At 36.2% G+C, this 21,742-nt stretch overlaps 1 protein-coding gene across 3 annotated transcripts in view; it reads left to right on the top strand.

Moving 5' to 3' along the window:
- Kcnq5 (potassium voltage-gated channel subfamily Q member 5) overlaps positions 1–21,742 on the top strand; it is a 529,894-nt gene that overhangs the window by 435,801 nt on the left and 72,351 nt on the right. For all 3 annotated transcript variants that reach the window (XM_076858500.2, XM_076858499.2, XM_076858501.2), the window contains exons 6-7: positions 12,432–12,542; positions 18,257–18,352. In XM_076858500.2, the coding sequence (XP_076714615.1) occupies positions 12,432–12,542; positions 18,257–18,352 (207 nt within the window). The remainder of the gene's footprint in view (positions 1–12,431; positions 12,543–18,256; positions 18,353–21,742) is intronic.

Below are 21,742 nucleotides of genomic sequence, written 5' to 3'. Positions count from 1 at the left end.
TGTTATTTCAGCATCTGGGAGGGGTATTGCTGTGCCAACCTCACTTTCTGGCCCTGTGCTGAGCTAATCATTATGTGTCAGAAAAGTATCTGAGTCGTCACCAAGGTTGCAATTTTTGGTTGTGGAATAAATGTTTCTCTATTAAAGACTTGTTTGTATAAAAGTTGAAGCAGGAATGCTGACTTGTTAGCAGCATCCTGACCTTAACCTTAATAACCTCATTGCTAACTTTGGTTTTTAAACAAAGTGGTTTACTGAGTTATCTTAGGAGACAGGTAAATATTCTGGGGCATGTTTTTAGTAGCACCTCTCTTATTTCCTCTGTTTCATATTTGCACCAAAGTAGTATCCCCATCAGTCAGCATACACCAGGTTGTGCTGCTGCAACAACAACAATAACAAAAAGCCTAAAATTATCTGGCACTGGTTTAGAAATTGCTGGTAGATGGTGAGAAAACATTACCAGAAGCAAGAATGTTTCTCTTTCCTTCTGCCTTGGGAGACAGACAATGTTTGAGCTGATGGCTGCTCCATCTGCTAGGCTCTCAGAGTGAGACGAGAAGCACAATCCCAGCTGATCTATAATGAAAAAAAAAAAAAAGTTTTGTTCTTATCTGCCACAAAATTTAGCAGCATAACCTAGCTTATGTTATATGGAAATATAAGCATTTATAATTTTCTAAAGAATTTCCACAATCTTTGGTCCAACAAAGAAAGATTCTTTTATAAATCATCAATTTATTTAAATAAATTGATGATTTATAATTTATTTATTTATTTATGTTAGTACCAGGGATTGAACTCGGGCACTCAGCCACTGAGCCACATCCCCAGCCTTATTTTCTATTTATTTAGAGACAGGGTCTCACTGAGTTGGTTAGCTGGCTTTGAACTCTCAATCCTCCTGTCTCAGCCTCCAGAGCTACTGGGATTATAGGTGTGACCCGGCATCAGTATAGTTTTTGAGTGCTAGATTGTTGCAAAATAAAAATATATCATTTTCACAAACATAGATGAAAATACTTTTTGTTTTTGTTTTTCGTTTTTTGTGGAGGACAGATTGAAGTTACCAATTGTTCATTATGCCACTACTCATCACAGGTTCAACAGCAAGATGTAGAACTTCCTACCAGGAACAAGGAAAAATTGTCAGGGCTGAATTAAGCAGAACTTGGCATATTTGTGGGTTGTGTAGAAACAATAAAATGAATAAAAGTCAGAAATACATTCACCTAAAGATTATGACTTCTTAAAATTACCTGTGTAAATGTCTACAAGACTGTGCCATTGGTAACAAAGCATTCTGTTGCATTAATAATTTGGCTTCCAACTCCTCTTCACGACCCACAAGCAATAATAGACATTTTGAAAGGAAAAGAGTGGAAACGCAAAAGAGAGCAGTCATCTGACATTCTTAAAATACTTTTTTATATGTGGAGAGCAAATGAAAATCATTACTTGTGGTAGGATTAACTATGTAAACTGAGAAAACAGAGGCTTTTCTTTCTAGTGAAGGGAAAGCAATATCCTCCCAGCCTTTGAGGGAATGGCTTGAATTTAAGCTTAGTTTTTGCTTCTCTTGGATAATTCTAATGTCTTTCAATTACTGAAGCATTCATGTGCACTTTTCCCATTTGGTCCAACAAAGAAAGGTTCTTTTATAAATCACCAGTAGCATTTTTTGAGTGCTAGATTGTTACTTGGTCTGCAGTGATTGGGGAATTCAGCCTGGCAGCTCTCTGTCCCTTTTTCCACTAGTCTTCCCTTTCTCTTTATTGCTAATAAGAAGCGTTGTATTGCGTATTAAACAGTGTGTAGGAAACTCTTAATATATCTCTTACTTAGTCACCAGGTAGTTTCTTCTGCCAGAGTAACACACATAACAGGTTTTCAAAGGTCGTAATCTGTGACTTTCAGGGGAAAGCAACATATTTTCAATGATTTCCATTTCAGTAGTACTCTTTTGACTGACATTTAACCTAAACAGTTTTCTAAATGCCTTAATTATGTTTCCGTTTAAAAACTCTAGATTTGATATGAGAGTAAAAATTTTCTTACATATCAAGCTTCAAATGAAAGAAAAATTGTTGGTCCACAGCATTTTTTTTGATACTGACTCATTAATGAAATTGTTTGACACCTAAAAAAAAGAGAGAGAGAGAAGCAAGAAGACTTATTATTTCTATTTATTGTAAAAAGAATATACAGTAGGTCTCAGTGTTAAATGAAATAAATTTAGACTATTATACCATATGTTATATATTAATAAAAACTTTCATGAAAGGTTTGTCTAGATAATTTTTTAGTAAAATCGTCCAGATTGGCCAGGCATGGTGGCTCATACCTATAATCCCAGTAACTCAGGAGGCTGAGACAGGAGGATCACAAGTTCAAAGCCAACCTCAGCAGTTTAGAAGCCCTCGACAACTTAGTTAGACCCTGTCTTAAAATGAAAAATAAACAAACAAAAAAGTATTGGGCATGTAATTCAGTGGTAACACACTCTTGGGATTTGGGATCAATGCTCAATACAAAAAAAAAAAAAGTCTAGTTTGCATGTAATGAGCTCCTAATAACTATGGAAGTATCAAAATTAAATAGGAAAATTAAAGAAAACATCCTGAGTTGGAGTATTTCTAAGTACTAGGCTTTGGGAGTGGTGGGGGGAGAACAAGAAAAGAAATAAAAATAAATAAATCCCCTTTATTAAAAGAGTACAAAGTATCAACATAAATTGCCAAAATATATTTCATTTTCTATAGACACATTGTGCCAGTGAATTCCAAGTATTAAATAGTAAATTCCTTCTATGGAGGCAGGAGTATCATGTGTTCAAAGCCAGCCTCAGCAAAAGTGAGACCCTAAGTAACTCAGTAAGACCCTATCTCTAAAAAATACAAAATAGGGATGGGGATGTGGCTCAGTGGCCAAGTGCCCCTGTGTTCAATCCCACCAAAAAAGATTATGAGAACTGTCCCCAAAACAAGTTTTGGGGGAATACTGTGGTGTGATCAACACTGCTCATAGCAAATAACAATTTTAAGAACTTTGATCCCTGAAAACAGCTCCATACTAGGGAAGGAATGCATCTAGTTAACAGATTAATTTAGATAACAGATAAAGGGGCTTTCTACCAAGAATGTAGCAAGTGCCCAAAGATGGCAGCTATTGCAGGTCTACACCAGCACTGTTGCAGATGTTCAATGGAAGGGTCCTTATAACAAAAGGAACAAAACAAAACTATAGGCTTTGTTGCAGACTCACCATTTAAGCACAGAGGGGCTTGGGAATTGGAGATTGTGATGAAAAAAATGTTCTGGGATCTGAAATGAGCAACTAAAAGGGCCTTGTGGCAGACAGAGTGGCTAGTGGAAGTGACTGTTAGATGAGGCACCGGCCACTCCTGGAAAAGAGAATCTTCTGGTTGCAAGGTGGAGCTCCATTTAATGTAATTTTCTGTTATTTTTCTCCTTAATTGCTTAAGATTTATTCTGAATAATTTAAGAATGGATTTTCCTGAAGTTATTTTCTATTATTAACTCCTCCTTTCCTGGCGTTATTTTTTCTCTCCTTTAGATTTGCTTTAAATTTATTCTAAAATAACTTGCAATTGGGTTTTCCTGAAGCAATTTTTTCTGGTAATGACTTGTTCTTGAAGGCCAGTTTTTTTTTTCTTTCTGTTTGCTGCTATTCTTGTAATGATCATACGGTTATTGGTTTAAAAGAAAGATGCATGCAGCAGCAGATAGTGTAAATCTGATCTTGAGTCAACATCTGCATACAGATTCCACTTGAGTCTATGTGCTTGAAATTATTACCTCAGGTATATAGAAAAATTTTCATCAGCCACATTTAGCATCAAAAATCATGCCAAAATCCTTATAGTCTTTCTCAAAGCAAGCTTTGTATGTAATATTTTATACTCAACAACTTGACATCCCAAATATGCCCTTTTATTCCCCTTCAATAAGGCTTTCCAGCCATCATTTCCCTCCTAGGAAACATACTGACTGAGGCTTGTAGCATACCAGGTGCTCTTCAATATCCACAGGATTCTCTTCTCACCATTGTCTGAATGTTTGCAGAGTTCAATGTGTTCATTTCAAAATATTTTTACAGCAGTTGTATTTAAAATATAATGGCATGCTTAAGTTTATATTGTTGCATAAGTTGATGATATATGGTACAGAAAGAAAGATGGATGATCCTATTAAAAATGGAATAGAATGCCTTAGAAAATTTCAATAAATGCAAAATTCTAAATACATACATATATATATATATATATATATATATATATATATATATATATATATATATCTGTGAAACCTTGAAATAGCTAGGACTCTAAACTTAGATATCTCCACTGTATTCATGCTCCACTAAAAATACAACTTATGAAAAAAAATTAAAATTAAGAAAAACAATTTATTATGGGTGAGGTTTATGCAAAGAAAATGGAGCATAAGTTCAACTGCAAACTATGCTTTTCATCAAGAATATTAGGAAATAAATATACATTTGTGGGTTTTAAGTTGAAATAATATATTTAACATATTTACCTGTTTGTGATGATGTACTTTAATCAAATTTCTAAGTGGCCAATTAATCATCACAGAAGTTTCAATCAAGAAAGCTTCTCTTTATATTATCATGGTGTTAATACATAATATCAGAAAATCATCTCACCTACATAGAATACCAGGAATCTCTCATAAGAACATTTATTTTATTTTACATTAGTTCAATTGCACTATAGTTCAGTCCATTCCTTTTACATTCATTTGCTTTACAGAGTAAAAGTTTACTGTATCGTGATTCACTTTTAACGCTATATCTTGGAAGGGAATTAAATGCCTTGACTCAGGAATTATCAAAAATGTATTAGTACAGGGAGAACCCATTAAATGACTTATTTTCAGTTCCTTCTACCTTCCTGAACCCACCCAGTCCCTGTCATTCCCACCCAGCTCACCTGTATGCAGTCATGAAGCATCCCCAAGACTAATCCAAAATGAACAGAGGCACTGGATTTGACTCCAAGATGAATGAAGGCATTGGATTTACCACTATCCACTGTGCTTAGTTCTTGAACCCTAAGTTGTATGCACATTTAGAAGTGGCAAGGAATTAACACAGGGGTGATGAAGGTATCTTCAAAGAAAATATATTACTTACTCTATTACTTTGTCAGTGTGGGATCCCTAAAGAAACTGGTATTTCAAGGGATTTCTTTTTTGTTATAATAGTACTTCATTATTAGATTTCAGTTTTTCAAAATCAACCATTTCTCTACAAGTTCAAGCAGTCCACATCACTATGTTACCTGTATACTGTAATTAATAATCACCATCCGCCCTTCTGAGTTGGAGTCACCAATGAACTTGGTGTGGGAGCTGCTGCATACAGAGATGATAAGACACAATAAAACTCATCACACCACGTCAAGCTACAAAGGATCTTGGAGATCTGTGAAGAGTTTTCCAAGAAGATAAATCAATTGCTCCATCATCTAATTCAACTGTAAAGTTCAGGTGTGGTCTCCCCCCCCCTCCCCCGAACCCCTGAAGAGCTTACAGGTGGCCTCAAGTTTCTCTGAAACAAACCACTGTTCCAGAATCTCCCCCCAGTGTCCTGAAGGGTCTTCAGGGTCTTACATGGGCCAGCCTTCCTCTGACTCTGAACCTACATGAAAGTAATCCTTAATGGGCACATCCAAGGAAAGATTCATGAGATTTCTGAAAGACCGAAGTGGTTTATTGTTTAGGATAAGCACACAAGAGGCTTCTGCTTCTCACTTCATGTGCGAACGATCAACTGATTGACATTAGCAAGGCCTTTCCAGTGCTTGGAAAAGAAAAGAAATAGAATACAGCTGTACTGGCCCAAGGAGACTTACTGGTACTTCAAGGGAAGCTTCACCTGAAAGTACAAAAAGAAATTGGTTATCTCTATGCAGGGCTCAATCCAAAGACGGCTTTATTGAATGCAGCTGGTCCTTGCCTTAGAAAGCTGGCAGCTAGATCAACCAGATGGGTCATTGTGAATTCCTGGAGAAGATTCACATCTTTTAATTCTAAGTGCACCTTAGAGACTTCATAATTCGTCTGGTGCTCTCAGTTCACACAGCGAAGCCCAGTTGCCCCCTTTGCATCCACAGAAGTGAAGTGATGCGGTTTTTGGGCAAGAAACAAAGGCAACTCCCACCACCTCCCTCCTTGGCATGAAGGAGACAAACTTCCACCTGTTGCCAAATCCTTCCCAGGCCTACCCTAGAGACAAAAGGCCCCTGTGCGGTCAACCAAGAAATTCTCTGTCCTAGCGACATCAGAACAAAAGAAGTTGAGGAGGTCAGGGGGTCAGCTGCTGGCTCTTCAGGTTTCTGCACTCTGAAATGTGGTCATCCAAAAAGCTGGGCCCAGAGTCCAGGGAGAAGGTAGGAAGAGTCTTCACCCAGCCAGCGGGACCCTAGGCGGCTACACTGTCAGCACTTGAACCAAGAAGAATAACTCAAATGTGTTATTTTTTAGGTCTTTCAAACCATGAGAGAGAACATTTTTGCTGTAACCAAAACATGAAATTTCACCTTCAGTAGATAATTATTAATAAGCTGTTATAAAAAATATTTTGAAGAAAAGTATAGTAGACTTAGTAGATTAAAATCTTTCCCACATATTTAAAATTAGAAATCTATAATAAAATCGCCCCCTTTATTTTGACATTCTTAAAGAAATCAAGGGTCCCACACTGACACTTCTGGTGACATATGATTAACTTGACAAATTCCATCTCTCTGACCACAGATGACCTCTTCCACTCCAGAAGCCTCTTGTCAACTTGAATTTGATGCCCTCTCGCCCTTACAGCCCCTTTCCAGGGTGAATTTCTTCTTAATTCGACAGATTACCATTGAAAGATTTTTTTTGAGGAGAATAAGAAAATGGTACTTCTTGCAAGTATATAAAGAAGGAAATAGAGGAAAACAAGAATAAAAACAGAGAGAGCAGATACTGTAACATTCTGGCCTACCAGGGTGGCAGTGGAGACAGAGAGAAGGGAATGAATTTTCAATAACTGAAATAAATACAAACAAACAACAGGACTTGCTGATTATTTCAGTGAGGAGGGGCATCCAGAGAAAGGAGTAAGTAGGATGCTTCCAAGGCTTCTGACATGAGCCACTGGATGGATGGTAGTACTCTTGAATAAGATGAAAGGGGAAACATTTGGGAATTCACAGACTGGAAGAAAATAGGAGTTCAGTTTAATGACTCTGTGATATCCAAATAGAAATATCAACAGATAAGTGAATTTAAAACTCAGAAGAGTGGCTTGACTTAAAAATATAAATCTGATGGGTTCAGCATAAAAATGGTACCTAAATCCATAAGAACATTTAAGATCACCTGGGAAAAGAGAGAGAGAGAAAGAAAGCAAGAAAAAAGAAAGTCCAAGAAGAATAATTTTTAAAAGACCTAAAGTCAAATCTTAGGAATCCAATGCCCAAAGATGTAAAGGAGTAGGAGGGAGCCACAGAAGATGAGCTACCAGAAACACAGGAAAAACCATGGAAGTGAAGAGAAAAAAAGTTCTCCTAGGAAGGATTTCCTGCTCAGCTGAATGCTTCTGCAAGGTGGTATCCTGGAGTCTATCTCCTTTTATTGTTTCTGTCTCTCAGAATGGTACCCTCCCCTTCAAAGCCCAGGTAAGATGGCATGGCATGAGCAATCACTCTCAGAGCTCCTTCAAAACCGCTTACCCACAAGATGTTGGTACCTTTTCTCAATCATCATTCTCCTGATTCCCTATTACTCTGTAACATCAGGAATTTCCTGATCCTCTGTAACAGTCCCTCTCTTCTCCAGTAGGGTTTCATTTATATAGGCTTTTAAATTGTTTCCTATTATTGAAGAACCATATTTTTCTTTCTTTTCCATCCCATAAATATCTCTTTCTGTCCTTGAACCTTTTCTTTTCTTACTTTGTAATGTCATTTATGTGCAAAGCTTCAAGGATCATTCTGTGCCAGATTTCAAAACCCAAATATCATGCCAAACCCAATCTTTCTCAAAATCAAGCTCTCATTCTCAAATTTCTGCTAGACTTGACTACATCCGTCACACTGACATTTTAAAAACCATTATTTGCAAAAACAAACTCTTCACCTTTACTCTAAAACCTTCTCTTTTTCATTGTTGTATTTTTTATTTATGCCACAAACATCTTGCCACTTGAACTTTTAAAATCATTTTTTAGTCTTTCCCTTTACCCCAGACATGCAGTAAACATATTTCTATTGAACTTCCTAAACATGTCTCTCTACTTTTCATTTCCATACAATCTCTTAACTGTTTTCTCCACCTCTCATTTCTCCCTGCTCCAATCCACTCTAAACATTTTCTGCTAAAATTTCAATTTCTAAAACCAATACAATTTCAATTTACACTGCCTTAAAAACCTTTTGTAAGTATTTCCTTGCTTTAAAACAGGAAACAGAATTCTTAACCCACCACCTAAGGTTTTTTTAATTCATTCAGTGCATATCTATTGAGTGACTACTACTGTATACCAGTCACAGTGCTTGGATTCAGCTGTAAGCAAGACACATTCTAGCAGGGAAACCAGCGAACAAGTAAATTTAATCAATATACTATTTAAGATATTGCTATCATCTATAAATAAAAATGAATAGAATACAAGACTCCTAAAGCTCAAGAAATAAAATCAAGAATTAATAGATGGGATGGACTCAAACCAAAAAGCTTCTTCTCAACAAAAGAAACAATCAATGAGGTGAACAGAGAGCCTACATATTTGGGAGCAAATTTTTGCCACACACACATCGGATAGAGCACTAATCTCCAGGATATATAAAGAACTCAAAAAAACTTAACACACACAAAAAAACAAGCCAATCAATAAAAGGGTTAAGATGAAAATTTGATCAACACATATATTAAAAAATGTTCAACATCTCTAGTAATTAGAGAAATGCAAATCAAAACTACTCTAAGATTTCATCTCACGCCAGTCAGAATGGGAGCTATTAAGAATACAGACAACAATAAATGTTGGTGAGGATGTGGGGTAAACATTACACTCATACATTGCTGGTGGGACTGCAAATTGGTGCAACCAATCTGGAAAGTAGTATGGAGATTCCTCAGAAACTTGGAATGGAATCAACATTTGATCCAGCTATCCCACTCCTCAGTCTATACCCAAGGGACTTAAAATCAGTATACTATGGTAATGCAGCCACATCAATGTTTATAGCAGCAATTATTCACAGTAGCTAAACTGTGGAAGAAACCTAGATGCCCTTCAATAGATGAATGCATAAAGAAAATGTGATACACACACACACACACACACACACACACACACACACAATGGCATATTACTCAACATTAAAAAAATTAAATTATGTCATTTGCCAGTAAATGGATGGAGTTGGAGAATATCATGCTAAGCGAAGTAAGCCAATCCCAAAAACCAAAGGCCAAATGTTCTCACTGATAAATGGATGCTGGTCCATAACAGGGAGACATGGGAAAAAATGGAGGAACTTTGAATGGGCAAAGAGGAGGGAAAGCAGAGAGGGTGCATGGTGGCAGGAAAGATGGTGGAATGAGATGGACATCATTACCCTAGGTACATGTATGACTGCACATGTGGCACAAAGCTACATCATGTGCAACCCTAGAATTGTAAAGTTGTGTTGCAATTGTGTATAATGAATCAAAATGCATTCTGCTGTCATATATACCTAATTAAAATAAATTAACTAATTTTAAAAAGAAAAAAATCTTTAAAAAATGAACAGAGTAAAGATTTAGGGAACAATTGGCAAGGAAAAAATCTTAATAAGATGATCAGGGATAGTCATTTTTAGATTTGTTTTTTATTTTTAATTGACATATAGCAAATGCACATACATACACACCCTCAATGTATGATAATCAGAGCAGGTTAATTGCTGTTTCTGTTGTTATGGACACTTATCATTTTTTTGTGTTGGAAACATACTAAATTCTTTCTAATATTTTAAAATATTTTATTGATTATTGAAAGCTCTAGTTATTCTCCTGTGCTATAAAACATTAGAAGTTACTCCTCTTATTCAACTGTACCCCTGTACCCATTAATCAGAGTTGGTCTTTCTGTGGAGCTGACAGTAGAGCAGCTACCTGAATGGAGACCTGGGAGTAAGAGAAATCCACAAAGAAAATAGCAAGCGCAAAGACCCAGAGGCAAGCAAAGGATCAGTGTGCTGATGAGCATCAGGGCAGGCTTAATGGATGCAGTATGAGATGGAGAGTGATAGAAGAAGATTGCTGAGAAGTGGGAAGAGTCCCAATCATGCAAAACCCTGAAGGCCTTGGAGGGGAGCTGGGACTTTGTTCTAGGGCTATAGGGGTCCCTGGAGCTGATAGACCATGGGAGAGACACGCTTTGATTATCATTTTCAAAGACACTTCCTGGGGCTGAGGATGTGGCTCAGTGGAAGACCTTGGTTAGCATGTATGAGGTCCTGGATTTGATCCCCAGAATGGTAACCCAAAATAAAAATATATCTTGAGCAAATCTAGTTAACCCCCTGTTCTACTAATGCTCTTTGTTTTTGTTATATGTTGATGGATTATTGTTTTACATATTTATGAGGTACAAGGGATGTTATGATTTATGAATATAATATATAATAATCAAGCTAATTCATATATCTACCACCTCAAACACCTCAAATCATTTTGGTGAGAATTTTGATATTTACTCTCAGCAATTTTGAAATATCCTATGCACTGTAATTAGCCATATTCACAACATTGTGCAATCGCTCTTTAAAGAAAAAAAAACAAACAACATTCCATTCTCCCCAACTCACACCTCTGGTAACTACTATTCTACTCTCTGCTTCTAAGTTCAATTGTTTTAGATTCCACATTTAAGTGAGACCATGTGGTATTTGTTTTTTTTGTGCCGAGTTTATTTCACATCATCTCATTTGATGCAGAAAAAGCCTTTGAAATATTTCAGTATCATTTCATGATAAAAACTCTCAATAAATTAGGTAAAGAAGAAAGGTAACTTGATATAATAAAGATCAAACATGACAGTCCACAGCTTACATTATATTCAGCAGTGAAAATTTGAAAGTCTTTCCTTTAAGATCCAAAACAGAGCAAGGATGCCCCACTCTTGCCGCTTCTATTTATTATAGCACTGGAAGTCCTTGCAATTGGGTAAGAGAAAGAAATAAAAGCCATCCAAACAAGAAAGGAAAAAGTGCAATTACTACTGAGTACATAGTCTCATACGTAGGAAAAAACTCTAAAGATTAAACACACACACACACATACACACACACACACACACACACACACACAAAACCTGTTACAATGAAAAATTCAGTCAAGTTGCAGGATACAAAATAAACACACCCCACAGTCCTTCTATTGTTAGCTTCTATATGTTTACAACAAACTTTCTGAAAAAGAAATTTGAAAAAGAAAAAGAATATTGCCATTTGCAATAGCCACCAAAAAAATGAAATAAAAACTTGGAATTTTTGAATAAGAAGGTGAAAGACCTATACACTGAAAACTATAAAACAATAATGGAAGAAACTGAGGAAGTCACTAAGCCTTTTCAAATCCATCATGCCCCAGCCCAGAGAACTACTTATACTTTTCAAAATGTACTGTATGTTCTCACCCCTGTGCCTCTGGTCACCTGTTTCCTCTCCCCAGAGGCCACTCTTGATCATTTCTGTCTTTCAAAATATTACCCCTCCTTCAAAACCTAGCTATGATTGACATCTCCCCAGTAAAACCTATTTAACCTCCACACCAGTAACAATCAATTGTTCTTAAAATCCCACATCAAGTTATTTGAGCCTCCATCACTATCCTTGCCTTGCCCTATTTTTGTATTTTAATTATTTGTGTGTGACACACACCTCCCTTAATATCTTAGGCCAAGAACTGTGTACCTCTCATATTTGTTCCACTACAAATCATGACGTGTACCTTGCACACACCAAGCCTTCAGGAAGTGCCTGCCAAGGTAATGGATGGACAGCCTTAATTAACATAAATTATTGTTTGGGGTTCTGATCCAGTCCTAAATCTGCAGTGCTATCATTTCTGTATCACTGATGATTATCTGCTTACTTAAATAACCTTTCCCTGAAGACACTTAGAAAAGATGGAAAACTGTTATACGGGAGGAACAACTATGTAGGTTATTCCTTTCCTTAAACAAAGCAAAGTTCTGTTATGCGTCATGGAAAATTAAAGCACAGTAATAAAATGCGCCAACAAGACTTGTTGAGTAATGATTTAGTGGAAATGTTGCTTTGTCTCCTGTTCATGGGTCCTAACTTCCCTCTCAAGTACTTAAGCTGAAAGTTCTGTTTATTTTGTTTTTAGATTACATTGACCACTATTGGCTATGGAGACAAAACTCCCCTAACTTGGCTGGGAAGATTGCTTTCCGCGGGCTTTGCACTCCTTGGCATTTCTTTCTTTGCACTTCCTGCCGTGAGTATCTTTGCATCAATAAAGCAGCTTCAATTAGGTCTTAGAGGTTTGGTGGAGTCAGCTTTCACACATTGGTATGCTTGGGAACATATCTATGTCACTGACAAATTTAATTTTTCTAATATAATGTTGACTTTTCTAAATATATCTAGGTGGATAATTTATAAAATATGGTCTTCCCTCAGAATCACTTAGACATTAATACCAGCTAGGTCTTTATGATCAAATAATAATTCAGATGGCATCACCTTTTCAATCAGCATGCTCCCGAAACATTTTAAATATTTGTGAAGATTTAAAGATGTCTTCATTTTAAACCGATTGTTTTGATTTGGTTTATAACATGTGCTACTAAAGAGATGGCTATGCACAAGTGGAGATTCATTTGAATGAAAAACATATGATCTCAAAGGGTTTTAAATGTGTCCAATGATTTATTCTCTGTGTCACTGTCATTGATTTTCTTAATGAGCTGTTTCTGCATCTTATCCCACAAGTTTCTGATTATTCTCTACCTAATGAATGAAGTTTATTTTTCTGATCATTTTATCCTCTTGTTTCTTTGCTGGCAGTTGAAGGAAATATTATAGTTTCTGTTTCCAAGTTCTAACTTTTGTCCCCTCTGCCCGGGAGGTGGGGGAGGCAGTCAGCATAATGGAGTGTTGAGGTGGTAGTCTCAGGTGTACCTGAAGAACACAGCCGTGTCCTCCAGACACACACAGATGCCATGGCACAGTCTCTGCCAAGGAGAAACTTGAGAGCGACCCTCCAAAGAAAGCCAAGGGAGTGGGTCAGAGTGAGCTTTCCAGTTCCACCGTTTATATCATGGGGACCCTCCCTTTCCTGTTAATAAATGCAAAGGGCATTCTTGGTCCTTCTGACAGCCAGTGCCCAGCTCCATATTGACCAGCTGGTTCTTCCTCAGAACACTCAAACTCACAGAAAAGAGATTTAAAAGACTGTGCACATGTTTGGGCATTAGACCTGAGTTTGAATTATTTGTCACATACTATATGACTATATTGGTTTGCTACGGCTGCTATAACAAGTTTCCACAGACTGGTTGTCTTAAATCATAGAAATGTATTGTCTCACAGTTCTTGGAGGATAGAAATCTAAAATCAAGGTATTGGAAGGATTAATCCCTTCTGAAAGCCATGAGAGAAGCATCTGTTTCAGGACCCTGTCCTTGACTTGAGGACAACATCTTCTTCTTGTATCTTTATGTCTCCCATGTTTAAATTTCTTCTTCTTATAAGAACATCAGTCATGTTGGATTAGGGCCCACTTGAATGACCTTATTTTAACTTGATTACCTCAGTAAGGTCCCTATCTTCAAATAAGGTAATATTCTGAGGTTTAGAATTTAAGACTCCAACATATCAACTTAGGGGGAACATAATTCAGTTCAAGGAGTGACTTTGAATATGTTTCTGCCTGGATAAAATGGAGGAAGAATTATTGAACCCAGAGAAATTTTGTGAAGAATAACCACTATGAGATAGTAGAGTGAATCAGATATAACTTTCCTGTGTTCATATTTGAATACACAACCAGTGTAACTCCACACATGTACAATCACAAAAATGGGAAGTTATACTCCATGTATGTATGTATGATGTCAAAATTCTACTGTCATGTGTAACTAAAAAGAACAAATAAAACATTTTTTTAAAAAAGGGGAAAAAAACAACCAATATGATAATGTAAGTCAAGGGCTTGTTATAAAGAAAACTTAAATGCTACTTCCCTTTACCTCATGAATATAAAAAGACATGTTTCCTACAAGATGATGACATCAAAGAGAATTTTAAAAAAAAATTCACTTATCCAAAGCCAACTCCTCTGGCAGTCTGAACAATCCAGAACAGGGCAGAGACGCACTGAACAATTAGATTCCTGCAGGAAAATAACTTAAGAACAGTGAAACACAGTTTGTAATTTTTGTCCCTAAAATAATGGCCCCAAATATCTGCTTCTTTTGTGTTTATAGTTACCCTTAGCTAACATAGATAGCAGATGTTATTAAATAGATAGGGGTGTATCTGCTGTCTGTAGCAAAGCCACTTGAGACCTAACTCATAACCCAGTCTTCTTCATCATTCTAATAAAATGACCCATATAGTTTCACAATTCTTTAAGAATTAAAAACAACAAATATAGAGGGAAAGTGATAGAACAAACACTACAATGGGGAGAAATGGTGAAAGGTTAACAGCAAAGGAAGGAAAAGAATATCTATAAGAAGTGAGCAGACCTAAGTGTTCAAAGTGTGAGAAGACCTGGGGCCAAGCAGTGTTAGGGTCAACCTGCCCCTGGAAGCTGGCTGCCTCCAGCAAAGTGAAACGCCTCGTGCCCACTGTTGCAGGGAGTTTAAGCTGTGTTGCTCTTAGGTTAAAGGTCAGAGACTAGCCATTCCTGGGAATGTTTCTGGTAAAATGATTACAATTTTATATGCGAATTAAAGTAACACAGGAAACCTGAAGAATTTGCTCACACAGAACAGAACATGTCTTAACAACGCCAAGAAAAGTTGCCTCTGTTATGGATCTTTTACTGCAACCTGGCAGGAGGTGCTGAGTTATCATTTTGTTATGTGCACCTGCCAGCCAACAGTGTTGTCTGACTGAAATTTAGGAGGACACATTGGCATTTTGCTGAGAAAGTTAGAGATGGATTGTGATCACTCCAGTTTCAGGCTTTTCCCACCCAGTAAACTTGAAGATCCCCCATCTTACCTTCAATGCTGAAGGAGTGTCTTGCACATCAAAGAGTCATACAGGTCATCCTGTGTGACTTCTTCTGAGGCCCTCTCTATGCCTAGACTAAAGAGCTCACAGAGACAGCCCCTGCATCCTGGCATCACCCTGATGAGCAGGTCTCTCTCCTCTTTGGGGTGCTCCCTCCCTCCCACTAATACTCCTGCTACAGGTATCTTTTTACTGATGAAGACATTTTTGCAGTTTGAATTGCTTGAGACATTCAGCTAATAAGTTCAATGCAAGGACTAGTTCTGTTTGACTCAGGACATTAACCTTTCAAAAAATAAATATTAACCTCTATAATCATTAACAATATTAACAAATATAATTATTATATATAGTAAAATATTAACAACTGTTAAAAAGTCTTTTGGCAGAGGTTGTTTTCCAAGTGTAGGATACAAATTAGGCTCATTTAAGCTGGAAGATAAGGAGGGATAAATATTTAAAATGTTTAGCAAAACATTTTTTCTACTTAGTATTTATGTTGCACTACTCAGACTAGTACTAAAACTTAAAACCTAAAAAATTAAGCCTTGTTTTCCTAGAAAATGAATGAAAACAAAACTCATTTTCTAAGAATCTGTATTATTGGTGTCAGTATTTGAAGGGATAGCACATATGTTGAAAGATTAAGCTATGTTGTGTGTGTGTGTGTGTGTGTGTGTGTGTGTGTATCATAACAGACTTTACTTAGCAGACTTCTATTTAGGTGCACTGAGCTGTATACTTAGAGAGAGGTGGAAGAAAGTTGGAATGGAGCCACAGTGAGACAGTGAGCAGACCTGGTTTAATAACTGCTGTAATGTACAATCTGACGCAAGAGATATGTAGCAAACAGTTGCCACCTACTAATATAGGTTTCTAAGCAAAGCCAACATGACTTTCAGCAAATTTTAGTCTGTTTAGTAGATACTTAAGTTGTGCCATATAAGGCCTGACTTCATTTTCTAAACTCATAACTACACAAGTGCTCAAAACTGGCAGTTATGGCTATTAATTCAACTTCTACAAAATCTATGTTCCATAAGAATTGGTTATATACAATATATATATAATGTACATACATCTAATACATATTATAAATAAGTGCTATAAATTTTGAGGTTTTATATTCTCTTATATGTTTATACTGCATGGACAGTAACATTAAAAGGAAAATAAATCAATTTTTCCTAAATAACTTTACATAACAAAAAAATTAGGAATTACAAATGACTAGAGTTGATCTGGATTTGGAAATGGAAAGCCATTTGTATAACCTCCAAGTGGAGGTAAATATTGTTTAAATCTGCAAACCAGATCACAGAAACCAAGTTATTCTAAAGCTTAGTTTGTATAATCACAACCTGTATGAGATGGAAATCTTAGACAGCATGAGGCATGCACTGAAAAAAAGAGATGGAAAGCAGAACCTATGATGTCATTGCTCATTACATGGGACAGTCATTTATCTAATTAGTAATGGAGTAGGTCATTGCTCATTAGTAGCAAATAGTATAATTTTATAATTGTGTATTTTAAACATGATTGCATTACTGATTGTCTGGTTATTGTCACAGATGTACTCAGAATTGTGGAATCTCAAGATAAAAGGTTAAAAGCTATCTAGAGCCCAAAAATATCTTAGCCAAACTGTCACCCAGTCAAAACTTAACTAACACCTCCAAGAGATAAAATAAACCCACCACCTCTCCAGACAGCCTGAATCATCCTTGAATTACTTAAAAAAAAATAAAGAAAAAATAAAGAAAAAGAAAGCAACCATTCCTTACCTATGGCAAATAATGACTTAGTGCTTCTAAGATGTCCATCTCTAACCTAAGGGTTAGACTCCTTGAAGTTTAATAAAAAGCTAATAATTTATAGCTAGCAAATAAAATCCACAAACTTGAAAGCAGTGGAGTTCCAAGTCTCATACCAATAAAGTCTAGAGTATAGACAAGGCCCAGAGACTGAATGTAGCAATCTCTGAAAGCCAATGCAAGGCTGAGACGAAAAACATCCTGATTTCACAAATGTTAGACCAAAGCAAACTGAAAGGAGAGGGGAACATCAAAGAACCAGTATTTTGGCAGATCAAGATGATAAGCAGACAGAAAGAAAACTAGCCAAATACTAACATAAACATACTAATCTTACTAACCCCAAAATCTGAATAGGTGAGCCAAAACCAAAAGGTAAGGAATGCTAATAGTGTGAGATGAAAACAGGAAAATAGGAGTGTGCTTTGCAATGACCCATGTTCGTGTCTCTATCGTATAGACAGGCAAAATGGAAAACCTCTTTCTTCAAAACTGAGTGCCTATTTGTCTCATCTGGATAATTTTCCACTCTCTTTTACTTTATTTGTAAAATTATAGCATCATGAAGGATTATAACCAAGACAGACTTGAAACACGCCCTCCCCCATTTCATGGATCAAGAATATATAACTTCAGAGTTTTGTCAAACGGATAAAGTCCTCCCTTATCCACAGCAGCAAGATTTTAATTCTCTCAAAGTCAAAATCCAAAATTCTTGTCCTCAAAATGCTATCACTAGATAAGACCATTCACTCCAATTTAGACACAAAGAGATGTCACCGAGAAGGCCACACACACATACACACACACACACACACACACACACAAATTAATAGCAAATTATATTTGTGTTTATGATGCCTATTAATATATCAGCAAAGACAAGAAAAGGCAAACCCTAGTTGATTTGCTAAAGAACAGAAGTTGTTATATCTCTTGACAATGTTGCCTAACAACTTGCCATTAGCTGACGCTATTATAATAGAGATAAATAGTGTTTGTTTTAGTAAGTAACATGTTTATTCTGGACAGGTTACACACTGTTTGTCTTCTCAGACTCATTTTAGCAGTTTTTTAAATACTTGTATTATTTAACAGTACTTTTGAAATTTGTTTTTAAAAGTGCTATTTTTATATTTTGTTCCAGGGCATTCTTGGCTCAGGTTTTGCATTAAAAGTACAGGAACAGCACCGACAGAAACACTTCGAGAAAAGAAGGAACCCAGCTGCCAATCTCATTCAGGTAAATGGCAATTCAATAGGTAGACCACAACATCTGTCTCCATCAGTGCTGGATGGGTCATTTTCAAATCTCTGTGCTTCTTTGTTTTGTAGAGCTACTATTTTGTCTGCTTTTAAAAAATAAAGTCAGGACTTAATGAACAGTCTTGGGTTTGGGCAGGTATTTCCTCTTTCCCAACAGAAATATATTTTTTCAGCAAATGATCTAAGCATTATTCAGACTAATTAACCTTACCAGCAAGACCTTGTAGAAATGAGCAGTTTGGTTTCTCCTGGAATGACCTAATGTGTCTTACGAATGATTGGTGAAACATAACTGATCATTAAGTAATGAAACAGAGCATGGCCTTGTTCCCTGCGTGACAGTTAGCTTCCTCCAGCCAGATGTATGCCCAGGCTGAAGAACAACAGATGTGTTTAGAGTGTCAAAGTATAGTGCCCGTGAAATTGCTTTTAATGTTGTCTAGGGCAATCACTTGAAAGAGTTATCTTATTTTAAGAGCTGGTGGGATTATGGGTTACATCCATGATGGAGGATATGAAATAATATTACTTGAGGCGAGCTCATCATATATTGATGTTATTAAGCATTTCGTTTTCTTTACGATAACTCAGAATTTGCTTTAGCATTAAAAGAAATAAGCTATCCTTTTGCTATCCATATCTTTTGGGTGTGGAACCATCCTAGAACCAGGTTAAGAATCACAAAATATATTTTTTGCCAGACTCATAATGTGAAGTTGGTACTTAATTATAAATAATTCTATAATCTAAAGTTTTTTCCCACTCTGCCAGGGACTTAAGCTCCAGAACTTGTAAACTGGAGGTGTTTGGGGTGGCAGTCCCAGGTACTTGGAGGCTTGTCTTCATGTAATAGGAAGCAACCACTTGAACCCTTAGCCTTGCAGTACCCCCAGTACAAGAGGAACTAGGGAAAGGAGGGAGGAGAGAACATCGGTTATACCATGAAAGAGATCTGTTCATGTCTAATGGCTAAATAAGAACATTAATTGTTAAATCAGCCTATTCTGCAACTATTGACTCAAAAAAAATGGATCTTTCCACATGACTTCTAATACAAACCACTGAGAGTGTCTACTTTTTTAAATTTCCAGCTTTAAAAGAGCACAAAAGAGAAAGAAAACTTAATTTTCTTAAAGGAAAAGATCCCCTAAATACTAAAAAAAAATGTATGAGCTGATGCCAAACAAAGATCAGCAGAATGAAAGGAGGACACACACAAAACACCCAGCCCCCAACTCCGAGCCTTTCATCCTTTAGCACTTCGCCACACTTCTAATAAAATCTTCTCTTTACATATTCTTCTCTTTAATATCCCTTCCCTCTAGAAACATGTTTCCAATCTGTGAGTGAAAGGTTATTTGATAGGTTTCTTGCTTCCATCTGGGCACCAAACCCTGTCCTTGTAAGGAACCAATAACACATTTTACCTCTTACATCTTAAAACCTCTTAGAATATCAACTGTTTTGTTAGCAAGTGAGCCGTTGTAGGAATTTCTCTGCATATATCAATTGTGATGCTATAGGACTATTCTGCCCAATACAACAACCACAGACTCCATGTAGCTACTTAAATATAAATTAATTAAAATTAAAAATCCATTCCTTTGTAGTACTAGATACTTCTCAAGTGCTCAATAGCTTTAAGTGACTATTGGATACCGTATTACATAATACAGATGTGGAGAAAAACAGCAGGAACTTTTCTGATCTGACTTGTCATTATCAACTACTAAACTGTGCAAAAACAATTTCCAAATGAACTTAAAAATAAATTGCTGTTTTCCTGCATTAAATCACTGGAGCAGGGCATTTATATGTCCACAGCCTAACTAAGGCAAGGCCTGCAGCACAGGTAACCTATAAAAGGTGGAGAAGATGCTGATTGAACAGATTTGCTTGGAGGCTTAGAATTTTACTTTATGGAACTTGGTTATATAACATATATCACAATCAGCAATTAAACTTGTAAAAATTGAGATAAAAATAGAGCAAAATCATGAATTTTTTTACTTAAATTTCCAAAACTAATAGAAAATACAGTACTTGAAGTGTTGAAGAACACCTTTAAAATATAATCATAGTTTCATAAATCAAAATAGAATTTACTAATTTAAAAAGTAACTGCTCACTCATTCAAATGCAACTTATTTATTTATTATACTTAGGAATAATATAACTATTAATTCATTGCTTCTCCTTGATGTAGTTTTTGGACAGAATTCAGGGCGTTAGGCCTTGATTATATCTTGTAGAAATTTATTTTTAAGGATGCACTAGATTGAAAAGCAAGCCTCATTTGCTGATCATTCATTTTCTTACCCAATAAACCTGACTTGATTTGCTGAACATACAAAGCATCAAGACCCAAAGCAATCTCATTTGTTTTAAGCCAGAGCCACTCTCATCCTACAAGGGCAAGTGAGATGCCCAGATTGCTTTGTCATTTGGTTGGTGATAGAACTAAATTAACCAGCATTTCAGGGTTTTAGGGAAAAGCTTAAAACCCCAGAAGTTTGCAGCAAATTTAGCTGTGTCAATATCTTTGCATGATTCATTTAAATTAACTTTTCATTTCAAGTGGAGCAGTCTGGGAAAAGAAATCAGCTCTCAGTAACGTTTTGAATACCTGCCCAAATGTCACAACTTTTATTAATAATGCCTAAGACTCATGAAGTGCTTTTTAGTTTGCAGAGTGCTTCTAATACACAATGTTACTTGATCCTCAAGATAAGCCTAGGAAAATCTAGGACCCAAATTCTTGCTGTCTTAATCCAAATCCATTACTCTTCTGAAAAAGCAACCTTGCACCTTCATATAGGCATTTTTGAGCTTTGGGGTTAACATTTAAAGACTCTCCCAACCCATGTCAAAGTTTTGCCTCTGTAGAAGATGGACCAATTCAGGGTACAGTGAAGACGGTTTCCTAGAAACAGAAGCAAGGGAACTGAATAAAAGTTTGAGAAATCAATGCTGATAGAATTCATTTCCTTAAAGGAGTCAACTAAAAAATGTTGCTTTTGAGGATGCTAACTTGCCTAAAAGAAAAAAAAAAAAAAAAAAAAAAAAAATATATATATATATATATATATATATATATATATATATATATATATATATAAACTGGCTTCCTCTAATGGCATAACTTGATCTTTACCAAGTTATCCTAAAGTAAGGCTGCCAATCCGTAAGCTCAAGCCACTTATACAGACTATACATCTTTTTTAGTGCTTCGACCATAAATAAGAACTGAATCAGGAAAAAATTCCATATGTTAAAAAAAAGTGACAGCAGAGAAAAATAATAGGGAAGATAAGATTGTGAAAATCTCCAAGAGGGCACCTTAAATAGAGTACAGGAAAACTGAAGA

The sequence above is a fragment of the Callospermophilus lateralis genome, chromosome 6 (genome assembly GCF_048772815.1).
Source record: "Callospermophilus lateralis isolate mCalLat2 chromosome 6, mCalLat2.hap1, whole genome shotgun sequence".
Taxonomy (NCBI): Eukaryota; Metazoa; Chordata; class Mammalia; order Rodentia; family Sciuridae; genus Callospermophilus; species Callospermophilus lateralis.
The sequence above is the reverse complement of the archived record's forward strand: the minus strand, read 5'-3'. Positions and strand labels throughout refer to the sequence as shown.